Below are 21,789 nucleotides of genomic sequence, written 5' to 3'. Positions count from 1 at the left end.
AAAGATCTTCATACAAAATTATGTGGCAAAAAATGAATAGAAGAATGAATTTAATGAGTTTGACTTTTTTTTTTCACTCTTCCATTCATTTTTTGCCACCTCACTTTGTATGTAAATCCTTATAAGATTTCTTCGTACGTATAGTATTATTGTTCATTATAAAATATCATAGCTTTTATTATAATCTCACTATCATGTTTAGATCCCTTAAAAAATCCATTACTTTAGAGATCTAGTTATTGAGCAGAAAATATATATTATATGTTACTTTTGAATTCAATTGACTCTACTTTCTGTATCATTATAATTAAGTTATGTCCAATTTTAAGTAAAAGTATTTTAGATTACATATAGCATCCCAATCCTTGTTCTATTTCAAGAAGGTAGATATTGCCTTTTAAAGGAATTTGGCATTTTGCTTGCACTAGAAGGCTGCAGCCACTTTAATTCATTAGAAAAAAAGCCTCTTAACAGAACTCAATCTGAATTCCTCAAAGGACAATTTGATCAAATCCTCAGCCATGTTCAACTTAAAGGAGGATTTTGAAGCAAAATCTTAGGCAAAGAATTCAACTCCAGATTCAATAGTAACTCATCAATCTTCATTTTTCTCTGAACTTTAGTATCAACATTTATGAGAAAAAACTGACCCTTTATTTAAAACATGAATTAAAGTTCCAGCTTTTTCTATAATCAAAATTACATACGTTTCCCTTTATACTGGGGTATAATTGTCCGTTTACTGTATTGAGTCAGCAATTTGTTAAAGTTAATGGCTATCAACGGTTGAGTGACCTTTTTTGTTCACATTTACAATTACTTATAACTTTTATTACATTGAAGGCAAATAACGCCACCAAATTTATGGCATACAGCCGTACAGCCTTGTAATGCCTTCTGTCAAGGCCCGATCGCTTCCCATCGGACTAGTGCGGCCTTAGGTGCTAATCTCTCGACGATTGCCCTAAGTCAGCCTTACTTGCTCACGCTTCTAACCCTGCAAGTAAGAAAACACTCACACAAACTCACTCACAAAGGATGCTAGAAAGAGAACTCTTTACTAATGAGAGAACTTTACAATTCTTAGATGGTTTGGCCAAATGAAGGCCTCCCCCTCTTATAGTAGTTGGAGCTTACAATAGACGGTCTAGATCTCCCAAGATCAACGGTGGAGATTAGCTAACTCCAAACTACCACCTACCAACTAACATCTACCAACTACCGTATTAATTACAATATTCTAGCATATACAAGAGTATTCCGGAAGCTTCTAGAATGTCGGGGTGATGCACACCAAGTGTTTGATGAAATGCTTGAGAGGCGTCACATTCTCCCCCACCTAATCCGAAGACGTCCTCGTCGACTCTTTGTGGAATTCTTGGACCTTGTCTTTGAATTGCCGCAATGCATCTTCGGGTTCCCAACTAGCTTCACTCTTCGGTAGCCCCTTCCATTTGACAAAGTATTCCCGACTTGGAGGATGGCCCTTTTGTCGAATGACGTGATCGGCTAACACACACTCCACTTCCTTGTCATAGAACTTGGTGTTGCCAAATGGTGCCCATTTCGATTTGCCCCTTCCCGGATCTTCCAAATCTTTATGGTACGGCTTCAAACAACTCACATGGAAGACCGAATGAAGTCTCAACCAAGAGGGCAATTGATGCGTGTTTATTATAACATGCAAAACTAGCAAGTGCACTAGTCGCTCAAGTAATAAAGTGATGGGTAGGATATCGTTCCCACGAGGACTGTAGCAAAACACTAAGTTTCCTAACGTTATCAAGTTGAAGTAATCGAATTCTTTGGATTGGTGGGAGCAAATTTTAATGAAAAAGAAAACAAAACTGAAATTAAACAAAGCATTAAATCTTAACTAAGAAAGCAAAATGAAACACAGAATATCAATTCAAGTAAAACGGGTAGGGTTTTGACTTCGTTTGGACTTTTATGGGTTAAACCTAAGAGTTACACTATTTTCACATTCATACGCGATGGTTGTAAATTGGATTCACTAATATGTTAACATACCCTCTCGGGCTATGTTTTCCTATTCATCCTTATTAACATTCCGCACCCAACAAATTGAAGGTTAATAATTCTAAATTCATTAAGCACAAGAATCCTAAATTGATTTCATTAATTCTTGAATCTATCTCTAGCATCCAATACTATAATGGTGATTACCCAAGAAGCCTAACATGAATTATTTCTCAATCTCATCATGTTCATCACATAAAACAATTAAAATCAGAATAACACACAACCAAAGCTTATTCACATGGAAATAACACAATCAAATACTTAACCCATATAAAATCCAAACTACAATCAAAACCCTAACCCATAGAAGATTAGTTCATAGCTAAATTAACACTACAAAAACGAAAAATAGAAATAAACAAGTTAAACATAATGAAACTGAAATGAAAGATAAGAAATCTTCCCAAAAGATGAATCTTCTAGTAAAAATCTGAATCTTCCCTTCAACAATCCGAAAAAACTACAAGCTTTCCTCAAAGAAAAGTATAAAAACGGCTAAACCTAAAAAGCTCAAGGTCCCTCAACAAAAGGTTAAGTTTTTCTTTTATACTAAGTCCAAAAACCCAGCCAAAAACGCGCATAACACGAAACTGTGCGTTTACAAAACTGAATAAGTTGACTGTCGCCGCGGCGAAGAATTCTTCTTCGCCGCGGCGAAGAATGAAGAAATCCCATGTCGTCTCTGGCCTACTTCGCCGCGACGAAGACAATTTCTTCGCCGGGGCGAAGCTCCTTCAAAGGTTCTGAAATTTACAGAACTGCCACTCTGCTTGCTTCTTCATTCGATTCTTCGATTTTCGGCTCTCTTCCTTGGAAACAAGCTTCATCGTGCTTTGTCCTGCTCCGGAACTCTCCTATCTTCTGAAATCTGCTCATTTATGAGTCAAAACTATCCAATTTTTGTCTTTATTCGCTCGAAAAGTCCATTTTAACCTGAAACACGAAAAGTAAAGAATTAAGCACCAATTCAGGTAAAAATGCATTAGAAAGTACCTGAAATCCGATAAAAAGATCAAATAAAAACTATATAATTTACGGATTATCAACTACCCCCAAACTAAAGAGATGCTCGTCCCCGAGCATACAGTACAAAACTCACGAAAACAAAGACAACAAACAAAAACAAAAACAAAAACATGAAAGCACACAAACAACTGAAAAACCAAAATCAACAAAACTCAAATTCCACAGTAAATTGCCTAGAAATTGCACATGTCTCACAAATTGTTGAAAAATTATTATCAGGAAATGTTCGACACTCCAAGAAGTTATAAGCTACATCGACTGTCTTCCTCAATCGGTCCACCAAGTAGGTGATCCCCACTTCAATCCACATTCCAACTTCCCGGATTATTTTATGCAAAAATTGTAAAGTTTATCAAATGGTGGCAGACTCCATAAGCCTAAATATCGAACTACTCTCCACTAATGAGGACTAAACACAGATGAGAATCAAAAGGTCTTTAAAAGCTTGTAACGTTAGGCTCGGGTCATGGGCTCCAATAAAAGGATAGGAAACAAAGTAAGAGAACTCGGTTGTCCTAAAGCAAAACTCAAATCACATCGAAACCCACACTTTCTCAACACCAATCGACATGTCTACTAGTTCACAGCCTTCAAACGCGTATCCTTAAAAACTTTTGGATACCATAAATGCAGGGGAGACTCGTTTAAGGTGTACGTGGCGTTGTTAAACCCGAGGTCGCCAAATACTGCTAGGCAGTTTTTAAGGCGGTTACTGGTTTCCAGCCAATATACCCTTAAACTAAAAATCTATTCCCTACCCCCAAACTAAATATAACATTGTCCCCAATGTTCCATTATGCATAAGTCAGGAATAGAGAAAAACAACAAATGAAAAATAAATGAACAATAAAAAGGTACGAGAATGCTCCCTGGTTAAGTCATGAATTGTCGTTCCACAATGTTCACCCGTTCTTAGGACTTTTCATCATCCAAAATCTGTCAAAACAAAAACTGTGGTGTCCCTTATGTTAGAACGAATTCACAACTATAATGAAAGTATTACAACCTGTCTCGCCCTTTTAACACTAAAAAAAAAAAAAACTAAACAACTAACACAAAAACACGATCCAAAACCAAAATAAAATGAGTTAAAGTTTCAACTGGACAAAAATTAAATGAAAGTAACAAAACATAAAAATAAACAGGTGTTCCGGTTCAGTCTTCTTCTTCCTCTGCTTCCGCTTCTTCTTCCTCTTCTTCCTCTGATTCTGGCCAGTCATCTGAGTTCCAGTCAACCCACTGATATGCGGAAGTGTCAACATTCAGATCCTTGAAACTTTTCGTTAACATTTCATGAATGTTCTGTGTCCGCTCCATCATCCAATCCTGTCGTCTCTTCATGTATTTCATCATCCGCATCATTTCTTGCATCATTGCTTTCTGAGATCCTGTGGAGCGGGATGATGTGGCCATGCTCGTTCTCTGCCTCTTTGCCCCTGCTGTTGGTTGGGCATCTGCCGCTCGGTCAAGATGTTTGGTGTAATAGTCGTCATCTAGAATTGGAGCCGGATAAATACGCGGCTCATCATCTGCAACCTTGACCCCTGCTTTTTGGCACATGGCAGTGATGAGATGCGGGAAACAGTAGCTTGATCGTCCCTTTTGGGATGCTATCCTGATACTGTGATAAATGATGTCTCCCACATCCATACTCTTTCTTGTGGCAATGGAGTACAGCAATTCCGCCTTATCAAGAGTCACTGTGCTGTAGTGCGTCTCCGGCATTAGTTTAGCACAGACAAAGTACTGCCACAGCCGAGCCATTGGTGTCAACTGTGTTCCTTTGAGTGTCTTTTTCTGTTTTTTAGACACTTCCCATGCTGCCCCAGGTTTCGCAATGACCGGCAAGATAATATCATCCTCATAGGCTGATCTTTTGAACACCACATACTCATCAGCGGAACTGAAATGGTCGGGCAAGTTATAGAAGTTGTTGATATCCTTTGCTGAGAATGGCACATCCTCCCCTCATACAAACACAATCTCATCCTGACTTTCGGGGAAGTTGGCATAGAACTCTCTCACCAACGGTTCTACAGCCAGCAAATCAGGAGCACGCATGAACATGTCCCAACGTCTACCCCTACTCCAGTCCACAGATTGTGGTGCTGTCAATCCATGTTCAGGGATGAAACCCTTATCCTTTCGTTTGATCACCTCCTCATAACGTTTACGGGCTGCCTCGTTCACAAACCGGTTGTCAACGTTGTGGAATTTTCAAGCTTGTAGGACACATTGCCGACCCTCTTGATTATGGGAAATGGCCCTTCATATCTTCGGACAAGAGTTTTGTGTAGTGGCCGGGTGGACTTGTGTTGTGATGGGAGGATTTTGACAAGTACTAAATCTCCCACGTTGTACTTCACATGCCTCTGCTTCTTGTCCGCCCACTTCTTCATTTTCTTTGTTGCTTTGTCAAGATACGCCCGTGTGATGTCAGCTTGCTCATGCCATGACTTAGCGACTTTGAATGTCGCGGGGCTGCTCCCCTTATAACTTATACCCAAGGTGTGCGGCGTGAGTGGTTGTTGACCCATCACCATTTCGAATGGGCTTTTGTTGGTGGCTTCACTTCTCTGCAAGTTGTATGAGAATTGGGCTACATCAATCAATTTTGCCCAATCAAGTTGGCTGGCACTCACAAAGTGTCGCAGATATATTTCTAGCAAAGCAATCACTCTCTCAGTCTGCCCGTCAGTTTGAGGTGAAAGCTTGTGGAGAAGTGCAACGCCGACCCCATAAGTTTGAACAACTCGATCCAAAATCTCCCCGTGAACTGACTATCCCGATCACTGATGATAGACTTCGGAAGACCCCAATACTTCACCACATGCTTGAAGAAGAGCGTGGCTGTGTCTTCCGCTGTACACTCCTTTGGTGCGGGGATGAAGGTAGCATACTTTGACAACCTGTCCACCACAACAATAATAGTAGTAAACCCCTCGGATTTCGGTAAGCACACTATGAAATCCATTGAAATGCTCTCACATGGTCTGCTTGGTGTGGGCAATGGTTCTAATAATCCAGCGGGGCTTCGGTGCCCCAGCTTATCCTGTTGACACATGAGACAAGTTCTCACAAATTGCTCCACATCATCTCCCATCTGTGGCCAATAATAAGCTGCTTCCAATAGTGCTCGGGTGCGTCTTTGTCCAGGATATCCGGCCCATTTGGTGTCGTGACACTCCTTGATCAAGTTCTTCTGCAAATTTCCCCACTTCAGAACATACACCCTTCTCCATTTGGTGTACAGGAGGTCATCTTCTACCCAAAAGCGCTTAGTCTTACCATCTTGAGCTAAAGAGATGAGTTACTTGGCCAATGGGTCATGCTCGAGACCCTCTTTTATGAGCTTGAGGAGATCCCCTTGCATCTTGCTTATGGCTACAAACTGGGTCTTCCGACTCAATGCATTCGCTACCAAGTTGGCTTTCCCGAGCTTGTACTCCAACACATAGTCAAACTCGGCTAGGAAATCTTGTCATCTAGCTTGCTTGGGGCTAAGTTTCTTCTGACTCTGGAAGTAACTTGCTACCATATTGTCCGTCTTCACCAAGAACTTGGACCCTAGTAAATAATGTCGCCAAGTGCGTAGACAATACACCACGGCTGTCATCTCCTTCTCTTGCACCGTGTATCGCCGCTCCGTATCATTGAGCTTTCAGCTTTCAAATGCTATGGGATGTTCATCCTGCATTAACACACCTCCAATAGCAAAGTCAGATGCATCAGTATGCACCTCAAATGGTTGGGCATGGTTGGGCAAGGCTAACACCGGCTCCTCCATGATGGCCCTTTTCAGAGAATCAAAGGCATGTTGGCGATCAATTGTCCACTCCCATTTTGTGGTCTTTTTAAGCAAATCTGTGAGTGGTGCGGCAATGGTGGAGTAGCCTTTGATAAATCTTCGGTAGTAATTGATGAGGCCCAAGAAAGAGCGCAGCTCGGTAACCTTTGTTGGGGCTTCCCACTCCATAATAGCCTTCACCTTGGCTTTGTCCATGATAAACTTCCCATCTGTGATCTTGTGGCCGAGAAACTCTACCTTCGGCTTGGCAAATGAGCACTTCTCCCGCTTGACATAGAGTTCATTTTCTTGCAACACTCGAAAAACTGTCTGCAAGTGCTCGGCATGCTCCTCAAGAGTATTGCTATACACCACAATGTCGTCAAGATAGACCACCAAGAACCGATCAAGATATGGATGGAAGATGTGGTTCATGAGGGGGCAAAATGTGGCAGGGGCATTGGTGAGGCCGAATGGCATGACTTTGAACTCAAAGGCTCCGTAACGCGTCACACATGCAGTCTTTGGCTCATCCTCTTCCGCAATCCGCACTTGATAATACTCCGATCTCAAATCAAGCTTAGAAAAATACTTGGCTGTCCAAGTTGATCAAACAAATCGGCAATTAGCGAAATATGATACTTGTTTTTTATGGTTACCTTATTAAGTGCCCGATAGTCGATGCAAAGGCAAAGTGACCCATCATGCTTCTTCTGAAAGAGAACCGGAGCTCCATATGGTGCTTTTGAAGGCTTGATAACTCTGGCTTCTAAGAGTTCTTTGAGTTGTCTCCGCAACTCGTTTAGTTCCGGTGGCGACATCCGGTATGGAGCTTTGGTAGGTGGCTTAGCTCCTGGTTCTAACTTAATCCTGTGGTCCACCTCCTTCCTAGGTGGTAGGCATTTCGGCAACTCGGGTGGCATGACATCCTTATACTCTTCAAGGACTTGGGATATTTCCTTCGGTATCGGCTCCACGGTGCCCACACCTCCTTCATCTTCCAACTCATGCACCATGGCGAGAAAGGTCTCTTTTTTTCGCTTAAGTCCCTTCTCAATTTGCATTGCGGAGAGTTGGTTGCTTGGTGCGGCCTTGCTCACTGTCGGAACCATGCATGGAACTCCCTCCAGGATGCACATAGAGTTGTACCGCGGTAAGGGCACCGCATTGAATTGCTTGATAAACTCCATGCCAAGAACAAGGTTAAAATCATCTAAAGGTGCCACAGAAAATGTTACCTTGCCGCTCCATGTGCCAAAATGTAGCTCAACATTCCAACCCCAAGTGGTTTTGCTTCAGCATTCACCGTCTTGAGCCATCTGTCTGATTTCTCCACCTTGAGGCCTAACCGTCTTGCCTCGTTGTCTTTGATGAAGTTGTGGGAAGCACACGTGTCCAATAAGGCTTGAACTTTCTTCCCGTTGATAGTGGCTTCGACATGCATAAGGGACTTATCTTGAAATTTAGGTTGTGCGGGCTTTAGCTTCAAGGCATTGAGAAGTTAGAGGCACCCCATGTTGGCGGTTTCGGATGAGGATGTCTCAGGTTGCTTCTCTTCGAACATGGCGTTGAAGGCCTTGCGCTTGGGGCAGTCTCGGATCCAATAGTCCCCATCACACAGATAACAATTCTCCCGATGCTTGTATTCCTTCTTGCCATCCTTCCGCCATTCCTTCTTGTGAGGCGGTTTGTCTCTCTTTTCTCGGTGGGAAGGTTTGTCTCCCTTTCCTCCCCCACCTTTGTCGTGATCGGGCTTGCCATCTTTCTTTGGCTTGGATGATTTGCCCTTGTGGAACTCAATAAGGGTGTTGGCTTTAGTAAGGGCAGTGGAGATGTTGGTAACTTGATGCCTTTGGAGCTCCCTTTGTGCCCAAGGTTGGAGTGAAAGATAGATGCATGGAGAATCAAGCACATCATACTATAACAAGTATAGTCATAGTTTAAAAATAAATTTCAAGCAAATTGAAATAAGTAAGGTAGAACATGTTACCTTAAGCCCTTAGCAACCTTGGAGACTCTTAATTTCAAGAGAAATTAAGCAAAAGAGTATCCACACCAAAGGAAGAAGAGATTTGACCAAGAGGGAGATTTAGGGTTCTTAGAGATTTTTTTCTCTACACAAAAATTGATATATCATTTTCTTTATATAGGAATCCTTGTAAACAATTCAATAATTGTTTNCTCACAAAATTAATCACCACCCTAGCATCATTAGTTGGCAATGCAACTGCCTCAACCCATTTCGACACATAATCTACAGCTACCAAGATATACGTGTTCCCATAGGAACTTGGGAAAGGACCCATGAAATCAATCCCCCAAACGTCAAAAATTTCAACCACCAGGATGTTGTTCAACGGCATCTCATCTCTTTTTGAAATACTCCCCATCCATTGACATTGGTCACACTCCTGGATCATCCAGAAGGAATCCTTAAAGAGGGTTGGCCAAAAAAACCCAGATTGTAGCACCTTCGTTGCTATTCTAGCTCCCCCAAAATGGCCACCTACTTCCTTCTCATGACAATTCCTTAGAATGCTCTCCATTTCTTCCTTCGGGACACATCTCTGTATCATTTGATCAGTGCAGTGTCTATAAAGGAATGGCTCTTCCCAAAAGTAGTACTTTAAATCTGAGAAAAATTTTCTCTTCTGTTGGAATGTCATACCACTTGGGAGCACCCTTGATGATAGATAATTTGCAAAGTCTGCAAACCATGGTGCTTCGTCCACTCTCATCAGCTTCTCATCCGGAAATGTTTCTGAAATTGGCATTTCCACTTCATTTCCCTTGATTGGTCTCTCAATTCTCAACAAATGATCAGCTACCACATTTTCCGACCCCTTCTTGTCTCGAATCTCCAATTCAAACTCTTGAAGTAGTAGAATCCATCTTATCAACCGAGGTTTTGCTTCTTGCTTCGCCAGTAGGTGTCTGAGTGCTTAATGGTCAGTGTAAACGATTACCTTCGCACCTAATAAGTAAGAACGAAACTTGTCAAAAGCAAACACCACAGCCAATAATTCTTTTTCAGTGGTGGTGTAATTCAGTTGTGCGTCAACAAGTGTCTTGCTAGCATACTGAATTACATGTAACACTTTATTTTTTCTCTGACCTAATACTACCCCTAAACCAAAGTCACTAGCATCACACATCAGTTCAAAGGGCAGTCCCCAATCGGGAACTGCAATAATAGGTGCAGAAACTAGTAATTTTTTCAGAGTTAGGAAAGCATGCATGCAATCATCATTAAAGTAAAAAACAACATCTTTATTCAATAGATTGTAAAGGGGTTTAGAGATCTTAGAAAAATCCTTTATGAAACGTCTGTAAAACCCCGCATGCCCCAAGAAATTCGGACTGCTTTGACATTTGATGGTGGTGGTAGCTTCTCAATCACTTCTGTCTTTGCCCGATCAACTTCAATCTCGTCCTTGGAAATCCTATGCCCGAGCACTATTCCCTCTTGGACCATGAAGTGATATTTCTCCCAATTCAGCACCAAATTTGTTTCCTTACATCGCTGCAAAACAAGAGACAGATTTGTTAGACAATTATCAAATGATGACCCAAAAACTGAGAAGTCATCCATGAAGACTTCTATGAATCTTTCTACCATGTCTCCAAAGATTGACATCATGCATCTTTGGAATGTTGCTGGTGCATTGCATAACCCAAANTGCCTTAAAATGCTCTCCATTTCTTCCTCCGGGACACATCTCCGTATCATTTGATCCGTACAGTGCCTATACAGGAACGGCTCTTCCCAAAAGTAGTATTTTAAATCAGAGAAAAATTTCCTCTTCTGTTGAAATGTCATACCACTTGGGAACACCCTTGATGAAAGATAATTTGCAAAGTCCGCATACCATAGTGCTTCTTCCACTATCATCAGCTTCTCATCCGGAAATGTTTCTGAAATTGGCATTTCCAACTCATTTCCCTCAATTGGTCTCTCAATTCTCGACAAATGATCAGCTACCACATTTTCCGATCCTTTCTTGTCTCAAATCTCTAACTCAAACTCTTGAAGTAGTAGAATCCATCTTATCAACCGAGGTTTTGCTTCTTGCTTCGCCAGTAGGTGTCTGAGTGCTGAATGGTCTGTGTAAACGATCACCTTCGCACCTAATAAATAAGAACGAAATTTGTCAAAAGCAAACACAACAGCCAATAATTCTTTTTCAGTGGTGGTGTAATTCAGTTGTGCATCAACAAGTGTCTTGCTAGCATACTGAATTACATGCAACACTTTATTTATTATCTGACCTAAAACTACCCCTAAAGAAAAGTCACTAGCATCACACATTAGTTCAAAGGGCAGTCCCCAATCGGGAACTGCAATAATAGGTGCAGATACTAGTAATTTTTTCGGAGTTAGGAAAGCATGCATGCAATCATCATTAAAATCAAAAACAACATCTTTATTTAATAAATTGCAAAGGGGTTTAGAGATCTTTGAAAAATCCTTGATGAAGCGTCTGTAAAACCCCGCATGCCCCAAGAAACTTCCGACTGCTTTGACATTTGATGGTGGTGGTAGCTTCTCAATCACTTCTGTCTTTGCCAAATCAACTTCAATCCCATCCTTGGAAATCCTATGCCCGAGCACTATTCCCTCTTGGACCATGAAGTGACATTCCTCCTAATTCAGCACCAAATTTGTTTCCTTACATCTCTGCAAAACAAGAGACAAATTTGTTAGACAGTTATCAAATGATGATCCGAAAACTGAGAAGTCATCCATGAACACTTCTATGAATTTTTCCACCATGTCTCCAAAGATTGACATCATGCATCTTTGGAATGTTGCTGGTGCATTGCATAACCCAAACGGCATTCTTCGGTAAGCAAAGGTGCCGTAGGGGCAAGTGAAGGTCGTTTTCTCTTGATCCTCCGGAGCGATGGCAATTTGGTTATATCCTGAATAGCCATCCAGGAAACAATAATATGCATGTCCTGCCAACCTCTCCAACATCTGATCGATGAAGGGCAATGGAAAATGATCCTTCCTTGTCGCCTCGTTCAGTTTACGGTAATCAATGCACACTCTCCAACCCGTTACCGTTCTTGTTGGAATCAACTCATTACTCTCATTCTTCACAACAGTGATCCCTCCTTTCTTTGGAACAACTTGTACCGGGCTCACCCATGGACTATCGGAAATCGGATAGATGATCCCCGCATCTAAGAGTTTCACCACCTCCTTTCTCACCACTTCCTTCATTGAAGGATTCAATCTCCGTTGTGGTTGTACCCTCGGCTTAAAGTCATCCTCCATGAGAATCTTATGCATGCAAAATGAGGGTGAGATACCTCTAATGTCCGTAATGGTCCATCCAATTGCTAGTCTATGTTCCCTCAACACTCTAATCAACCTCTCTTCCTCTAAGGCATTCAATTCTGCACTAATTATCACCGGAAAAGTTTCTGAGTCTCCAAGATAGACATATTTGAGGTGAGGTGGTAAGGGTTTCAGTTCAAGCCTTGGAGCTTCTTTATTATTTTCCTTTGCCCTCTCTTTGTCAAAATCAAACTCCTAAAATTCTACATCTTGACTCTCTTCAATCGGTTGAAGTGCTTCTAACATTCTAGCACAATCGTTCCTTGCTGATTCTTCTACCTCTACCGTTTTCGATTTGGCTATACACGCTTCTAGAGGTAATTCTGGGATGTTTTCTTCCATGGACTCCACAACAAGTTCATCCACCACATCCACACTAAAACATGAATCCGCTTCCGACGGAAACTTCATTGCATCAAACACATTAAAAGTTACTGTTTCATCTTGAACCCTTAACAGCAACTTTCCTTCCTGCACGTCAATCAGTGCTCTCCCCGTGGCCAAGAATGGTCGGCCCAAAATGAGAGGAATCTCCTTATCCTCTTCCATGTCCAGCACTACAAAGTCCGCTGGAAAAATTATCTTCCCCACCTTCACTAATACATCTTCAACTATCCCCCTCGGGTGCTTTATCGACCGATCCGCTAGTTGCAACGACATTGTCGTTGGCTTCACTTCACCAATCCCTAATCTCCTGAAAACAGAAAAGGGCATCAAATTTATACTAGCTCCTAAATCACAAAGCACACGATCAAAAGTAATATCCCCTATAACACAAGGAATAGTAAAACTCCCTGGATCTTTGAGCTTTGGGGGTAATTTCTTTTGGAGGATTGCACTACACTCTTCCGTTAGCATCACCGTTTCCTCATCTTCTAATTTCCTCTTGTTCGAAAGTATCTCCTTCAGGAACTTCGCATAGCTCGGCATTTGCTGTATTGCATCTGCAAAAGGAATGTTAATATGCAATTTTTTAAAAATTTCAATGAATTTCGAAAATTGCTTATCCTGATTCTTCTTCTTCAATCTCTGAGGAAAAGGCACGGGTGGAGTGTGATGAGCTAATTCTGGTGGTATCTCGGGGAATGGCAATTTCTCCTTCTTCTTTTGCCTTTCATCCTCTTTCTTGTTCTCTTCCCCTAAAGCACCTGAATTCTCTTCACAGATAATCTCTTCATCCATTCTCTCTTCATACTCTTCCTTTCCGGGTTGCTCTCCTTCTTTCGTAGGCTGGCCTACTTCTTCTAAAACTGTCCCACTTCTCAAAATGATTGCATTTGCTTGTTCACGTGGGTTGGTCACTGTGTTGCTAGGTAGAGAACCCTGTGGTCTATCATTCAGCTTCTCGGCCAATTGGCCCATCTGTACCTCAAGATTCCGAATGGACGCCCCTTGGTTTCTAAAGTTTGTCCTCGTCTCATTCATGAACCCTGTAGACTCTTGCATGAATTTACCGAACAAATCCTCCAACTTCGACACTCTTGGATCTCCCGGTTGATTGGTCACCCCTGGCTGGTTATTTGGAACTTGCCTCTGGTTCCATTGGTTACCCTGTTGGTTTTGATTTCCCCAAGCCAGATTCGGATGATGTCTCCACCCTGGATTGTATGTGTTGGAGAACGGATTGTTCGGCTGTCTTTGATTTCCTGCCAAGTAATTTACTTGCTCCGTTGATGAAGACGACGGTGCAAATGTGTTTCCGACTTGGCACTCGCTGCTCACATGGTTTCCTGCACAAAAATCACATGTTAGTTGAGGTGCTTGTATAGAGTTTACCTGCATAGTTCCCAACTGTTTTTGAAGTGCAGTGAGTTGGGCTGAGATGGCTGTGAAAGCATCTACTTCATGAAGACCCGAAGATTTCCTCGTTGTTACTCTCTCATTCGGTCTTTGGTAGTTGTTGCTTGCCAAAACCTCAAGCAACTCATACGCCTCTTCAGGTGTCTTATTCTGCAAAGCTCCTCCTGAAGCTGCATCCACCATGGTTTGCACATTACCCATCAACCCATTATAGAATGTTTGGACTTGAAGCCAAACAGGCAAACCATGATGTGGGCACTTCCTCATCAATTCCTTGTATCTCTCCCAGGCCTCGTACAACGACTCAGTATCATCTTGTAGAAATGATGTGATATCATTTCTCAACTTCGCTGACTTCGCTGGAGGAAAGAACTTGGTCAAAAAATTTTGTGCCAGATCATTCCATGTTGTTATCGTGCCCAGTGGTAATGCCATTAACCACCCTTTTGCTTTATCTTCCAATGAAAATGGGAATAACCGCAGCCTAATAGATCATCCGATACTCCATTCGACTTGAAGGTGTCGCAAATTTCCAGGAAATTTGCAATGTGCTGATTCGGATCCTCTTTCAAATCACCGTTGAATCTAACCGACTGCTGGATCATCTGGATGATTGCCGGCTTGATCTCGAAGTTGTTTGCTTGTACTGTAGGTCTCGTAATACTTGACCCACTTCCGTTCATTGTGGGAACTGAAAATTCCCTCAGTGTCCTATTTTCTTGTTCAGCCATTTCAACAACAACTTCTTCCGCTTCTGCAGTAAGTGTATCTCTTTCTCTTCTCTCTCTGTTTAGTCTTCTTACAGTCCTTTCAAGCTCAAGGTCAACAGGAACCAATGGTTGACGTCTTGCTCTTCGCATAAACTGAAAGAACACAAGTGAAAGAAAAGTGAAATCACAACTCTAACAAAAATTAAAAACAAAAACAAAAATTAAAACTTCAATCTAGTTAAACTCAAGGAAAAACTTAATGTTAACTTAAAAACAGTCCCTGGCAACGGCGCCAAAAACTTGATGGCTGTTTACTACTCTAACATGCAAAAATAGCAAGTGCACTAGTCGCTCAAGTAATAAAGTGATAGGTAGGATATCGTTCCCATGAGGACTGTAGCAAAGCACTAAGTTTCCTAACGTTATCAGGTTGAAGCAATCGAATTCCTTGGATTGGTGGGAGCAAATTGTAATGAAAAAGAAGACAAAAATGAAATTTAGCAAAGAATTAAATCTTAACTAAGAAAGCAAAATGAAACACAGAATATCAATTCAAGCAAAACGGGTAGGGTTTTGACTTCGTTTGGACTTTTATGGGTTAAATCGAAGAGTTACACTATTTTCACATTCATGCGCAATGGTTGTAAATCGGATTCACTAATANTAGAAAAGAGAGTAGAGAAAGAGTAGAGACTTTTGAGTTTAGACTACTCTAAGAGTACAGATAAAGAGAGAATGAGCACTATAGAGTAAAAGCTAGAGTATTGCTTAATAAGAGAATAGAGTAGGTTGTGCGATGGGGAACCTGTGAGTACGGGTAGAATATTCCCGCATGTTGATGCGTGTTTACTACAACATGCAAAGAATAGCAAGTGCACTAGTCGCTCAAGTAATAGAGTGATGGGTAGGATATCGTTCCCACGAGGACTGGTAGCAAAGCACTAAGTTTCCTAACATTAACAAGTCGAAGCAATCGAATATCTTGGATTGGTGGGAGCAAATTGTAATTGAAAGAAAACAAAAATAAAATTTAACAAAGAATTAATTCTTAAATACGAAAGCAAATGAAACACAGAAATTCAATTTAAGTAAAACGGGTAGGGTTTCGACTTCGTTTGGATTTTTATGGGTTAAACCTAAGAGTTACACTATTTCCACATTCACGTGCAATGGTTGTAAATCGGATTCACTAATATGTTAACATACCCTCTCGGACTATGTTTTCCTATTTGTCCTTATTAACATTCCACACCCAACAATTTGAAGGTTAATAATTCTAAAATCATGAGGCACAAGAATCCTAAATTGATTTCATTAATTCTTGAATCTATCTCTAGCATCCAATACTATAATGGTTATTACCCAAGAAGCTTAACATGAATTATTTCTCAATCTCATCATGTTCATCACATTCAGCATTTAATTTCAGAGTAACACACAACCAAAGCTTATTCACATGGAACTAACACAATCAAATACTTAACCCATTTCAAATCCAAACTAAAATCAAAACCCTAACCCATAGAAGATTAGTTCATAGCTAAACTAACAATACAAAAACGAAAAATAGAAATAAACAAGTTAAACATAATGAAACTGAAATGAAAGATAAGAAATCTCCCCAAAAGGTGAATCTTCTAGTCAAAATCTGAATCTCCTCTTTAACAATCCGAAAAAAATGCAAGCTTTTTCTCTAAGAAAAATGTAAAAGACGGCTAAACCTAACAGCTGAGAGTCCCCAGCAAAAAGTTCAAGTTTTCCTTTTATACTTAGTCTAAAAACCCAACCAAAAACACGCACACACGAAACTGTGCGTTTACAAAACAGAAAATTTTGACTGTCGCCGCGGCGAAGAATGAAAAATTCCAATTCGTCTCTGCCTAACTTCGCCGCGGCGAAGACAATTTCTTCGCCAGGGCGAAGCTCCTTCAAAAGTTCTGAAATTTACAGAACTGCCACTCTGCTTGCCTCTTCGTCTGATTCTTCGATTTTCGACTCTCCACCTTGGAAACAAGCTTCATCGTGCGTTGTCCTACTCCGGAACTCTCCTATCTTCTGAAATCCTTCAATTCTGAGTCAAAACTATCAAATTTTGNAATTCGACTCTGCCCAACTTCGCCGCGGCGAAGACAATTTCTTCGCCGGGGCGAAGCTTCTTCAAAAGTTCTGAAATTTACAGAACTGCCACTCTGCTTGCCTCTTCGTCCGATTCTTCGATTTTCGACTCTCCACCTTGGAAACAAGCTTCATCGTGCATTGTCCTACTCCGGAACTCTCCTATCTTCTGAAATCCTTCAATTCTGAGTCAAAACTGTCAAATTTTGTCTTTATTCGCTAAAAGAGTCCATTTTAACCTGAAACACGAAAAGTAGAGAATTACGCACCAATTCAGGTAAAAATGCACTAGAAAGTACCTGAAATCCGACAAAAAGATCAAATAAAAACTGTATAATTTACGGATTATCAGCGCTCTGGTGATCTCAAGTCTAAGGATCACATGCACCACCATTCGTTAGAGGATTTGTTCCATAGATACTGGGGTTACCATCCATATGGAATCCTCTAGTGGGTCAGTGTAGTGAACTTGCCTACAGTAAACACCCATGTGTTACACCAGGCTGTCACCAAACAAGCCTGACAAGTAAGATCAGTCACTATCTTTCGATAGGGTCGTTCAACACTATGATAGCCTTACCACATTATCTGTGCCCTTACTTCAGAATAATACAAAGGCTACGGACGCTTCTAGAATGGCCACCATATGTGCTCATAGGGTTCTCACTATCAAGATTTGGAACACTTGATACCCTCGTTACGGTTCTACCATTCTAAGGACATATATCAATACATACAATGATGATTTACGTGATATAGAATAAAATGCCTTTTATTGATCAATGAACATTATTACAAATAGTCAATTCTACAATAATTGATTGGCTCTAGGGCATTTACTCTAACAACAGATAATACGGTAAGGCTATCATAGTTACTGAACTGTTAGGAAACGATCATACATGGCAGCGGTAAAACAAAAAACATTTACAAAAATGGACCGTTCCTTAGAACCAAGATCAGGATATAAATTTACAGTTTATATTTTAAATAAGAATGTACAGATTTTAGTTTAGAGTTTAAGAAATCATACGCTCATTGTGAGGCTCCTCCAACTTGTCTCAGAATGTGTTTCGCTACCGACCCAAGTGTAGGATCGAATCGATGTAGTCCACACGAAGATAACCTCAAGGAACTAGAGAGGGATTTGCTAGATCCTCTCTAGCCTTTAAGAACCAAGAAGAAATCAAAGTGTATTTGATTTTTGCAAAAAGCAAAAACTGGCGTGAGAGTGTTTCAAGGTGCTGGAGTGTTTCAATTGTGAATGAAATGAAATGCCTTAAAATATTTCACAATGTGTGCACTTATATAGTGCACACTATACCTTATTCCATCATGGAATGGGTTTGGGCTCCAACCCAAACACCCCTTGTATCCAAATATCCCCTTTAAGATATTTTTATTTTTATTTTAATTTATCATTATCTCAATTAAATTCAATTAATATATATTTACAATATATATATATATATATTAACATTTACCAATAATGATAATTTATTTAAATATATGCGAACACATATTTAAACGTAATTTCACTTATTTAATTTTAATATCAAATTAAATGAAGGCTACGACCTTGTCGAAAGGCAATGACTGATCTCACTTGTCAAGGTTGTTTGCCGACAACCTGGTGTAACGCATGGGTGCTTGCTAAAGGCAAGTTCATTGGAAAGGCCCACCAGAGGATTCCATATGGATGGTAACCCCAATGTCTGTGGAATAAATCCTCTAACGGATGGTGGTGCATGTGATCCTTAGACTGTAGATCACTAGAGCGCCTTATGCACCAACTGGTGTAGTTTGATACTAGCCCAACGTAGTTCTATTCAGAACTATCAATACGGTAGTGATTGGCTACATTGAGAAGTGTATCAAGACTATGGTCGATATTATGTATTCAGTTACTGGACCAATGACCTATATTATAAACTGGATAGAGCAACAACTCAATCCCATTATGGCCACAGTTTTAGTGTCGTTGCCATTTACTAAATTGCGTCGTGAGATAACTTCTCCCGTACCTGGGAGTGATGAATCCTCTGTCTATCCACCATAGTCTTGATACACTCCTTGATATAGCCAATCACCACTGTATTGACAGCTTTGAATAGAACTGTGTTAGGCTAGTGTCAAACTACACTAATCGATGCAGAAGGCTCTCCGGTGATCTCAAGCCTAAGGATCACATGCACCACCATTAGTTAGAGGATTTGTTCCAAAGACACTAGGGTTACCATCCATATGGAATCCTCTGGTGGGTCAGTCCAGTGAACTTGCCTACAACAAGCACCCATGTGTTGTACCAGGTTGTCACCAAACAACCCTGACAAGTGAGATTAGTCACTGCCTTTCGACAGGGTCGTTCAACACTGTGATAGCCTTATCGAATTATTTATGCCCTTACTTCAAAACAATACTGGGGCTACGGATGTTTCTAGAATGGCCACCATATGTGCTCATAGGGTTCTCACTATCAAGATTTGAAAGACTTGATACCCTCATCGCAGTTCTACCATTCTAAGGACATATATCAATACATTCAATGATGATTTAAGCGATATAGTATAAAATGCCTTTTATTGATCAATGAACATTATTACAAAGAGTCAATTCTACAATAATTGATTGGCACATCTCCTCTAACAATAGGTACTCTACTTATTTGCACATCTCCTTTCTCAATAATTTCCCTGATAAGGTGAAAACGTTTGAGAATGTGTTTGGATGTCTGATAAGACCATGGTTCCTTGGCCTGAGCAGTGGCTCCATTGTTATCACATAATATCTCAACTAGATGAACAATGCTTGGAACCACTCCGAGTTTAGTGATGAACTTCTTGATCCAAATCAACTCTTTGGTAGCTTCCAATATCAATGTACTCTAATTCCATAGTAGAGTCAACAACAGTACTTTGCTTTAAGCTTTTACAGCTCACTACAGCTCCATTGAGATAAATGACAAAACCTGATTCTGATAAAAAATCATCCCTATTAGTTTGAAAACTAGCATCACTGTATCCTCTTAGAGTGAGTTCTTCCTCTCCTCCTTAAACCAAGAACATATCCTTAGTCCTCTTCAGGTACCTAGGAATGTCCTTGACTATGATCTAGTGACACTCACTTGGACCCAATTGATATCTGCTACAAATGCTCAGAGCGTATGTGACATCAATTCGACAACATAACATGGCATACAAAATGGATCCAATAGTGGATGCATATTGTATCTTGTTCATCTTCTCTCTCTCATCAGGTGATTTTGGACACATGTCCTTATAGAGATAAACACCATGTGACACTGGAAGGAATCCCTTCTTGGATTCTTCCATACCGAATCTCTGCAATATCTTATCAATGTATGTACTCTGACTTAGGCCAAGCAACTTATGAGATCTATCACAATAGTCTTGATACTAAAGATGTCAGATGCTTCCCCTAAGTCCTTCATGGTGAGGCACTTGGATAACCAAGTCTTTACCGTCTGCAAGTTTTGTATATCATTCCCAATAAGCAATATGTCTTCAAAATACAATACTATTAATGCCACTATGCTCCCACTAAACTTCTTGTACACATAGGGCTCATCTTCATTTTTAATAAAACCGAATTTCTTAACAGCTCCGTCAAAAGATATATTCCAGCTCCTTGATACTTGCTTAAGTCCATAAATGGACTTTGCAACTTGCATACCTTCCTTACTTGACCTTCAAGGATGAAAGCATTGGGCTGTGTCATATAGACATTCTCTTCAAGGTTTTTGTTCTAAAAAGCAGTTTTGACATCCATTTGCTAAATTTCATAATCATGGTATGCAACTATTGCAAGCATCATCCAAATAGACTTCAGCATCGCTACCAGCGAAAAGATTTCATCATAGTCTATGCCATGCTTTTGCTTGAAACCTTTGGCCACTAGTCGTGCTTTATAGGGATGCATGTTACCTTCCATGTCTATCTTTGGTATGCTATCGCAGGCTAGCAAAATTAAAACCTAAAAACACATGTAGTAGTGTGAGTAAGGATCGTTCCCACGGAGAGTGTCTAGCTGAGTCTTATGTTACGTGAACAAGGATAGGGGGGTTTGAGAAAAACGAAAATAATTTCAGGAAAAACAATTCAGATTAATCAATCAAGATAACAAACCTTGGTCTAAGTCAAGATCCACCATCGAAATTTTACAACTGATCATCGATGCAAATATATGTCAATTCATACTTTAAGTATTCACCGTTAGAACTATATTCCTATCTCTCCTTAATTGTAGTTAATTAGAAAACAAGCGATCTAATTAATCTTACTACTAAACAACCCTAGACAAGCGCTAAAGTTTTAATCTAGTAGCAGCCTTAAGGGCTAGAGAAATCGATGAAATTGAACAACACAAACACAAGCGGTTGTATTTAATTTAGTTGAATGTTCTTCCTAAGATTTAATAATTCCTGACGTAGCAAATTCTTAAACCCTAATTACTCACAAGTTAGAAGGATTAAACAATTACGGATTTGATATCTAACTTAGCAGTAGATTGCAACAAATAATAAACTAGTAGGCCTCCTAGTAATTAAATGAAACAATCATGAAAATAGGCATAGAATAACATCAAATACTCAAAACATATATTGAACACTAGAAGAAAAACATATTAGATCTCACAGTTTTATTGATTCCGATGCCTCCGTTTCCTTCGACCAAGTTATAAAAGTTTTAGCCGCTCATGGCCGTAATCAAAACTCAAAAGAGAAATTGCAGAAGAGAAGAAGGAGAGGCGTGTGTAATATCTCTAATATGATCTCTTCCCCCTTTTTAAGAATATTCAATTCAAGTCTTTGAATTCTACTCAATCTCCTAAAAATATTCTAATATCCTAAAATAACATTTATACTAATCTGATTAATTGAAAATAAAATAAAGTCCTAATGTAAAATAGGAAAGTGGTGTTTCTAGCTGTATCTTGTGTGCAAC

At 40.2% G+C, this 21,789-nt stretch overlaps 1 protein-coding gene and 1 non-coding gene across 2 annotated transcripts; one reads left to right on the top strand and one right to left on the bottom strand.

The window, feature by feature from the left end:
* Positions 1–8,357: 8,357 nt before the first annotated feature.
* LOC116138660 lies at positions 8,358–14,435 on the bottom strand. The gene is given in 8 exon segments (XM_031424354.1): positions 8,358–8,718; positions 9,823–9,830; positions 9,946–10,040; positions 10,679–11,978; positions 12,072–12,374; positions 12,480–12,605; positions 13,062–13,144; positions 14,246–14,435. Coding segments are annotated over 8 exon segments (2,466 nt in total).
* LOC116138770 lies at positions 14,242–14,348 on the top strand. The gene has a single exon (XR_004129348.1). It is a non-coding gene; the product is annotated as a small nucleolar RNA R71 (small nucleolar RNA).
* Positions 14,436–21,789: the final 7,354 nt, after the last annotated feature.

The sequence above is a fragment of the Pistacia vera genome, unplaced genomic scaffold, assembly GCF_008641045.1.
Source record: "Pistacia vera cultivar Batoury unplaced genomic scaffold, PisVer_v2 Contig343, whole genome shotgun sequence".
NCBI lineage: Eukaryota > Viridiplantae > Streptophyta > Magnoliopsida > Sapindales > Anacardiaceae > Pistacia > Pistacia vera.
The sequence above is the reverse complement of the archived record's forward strand: the minus strand, read 5'-3'. Positions and strand labels throughout refer to the sequence as shown.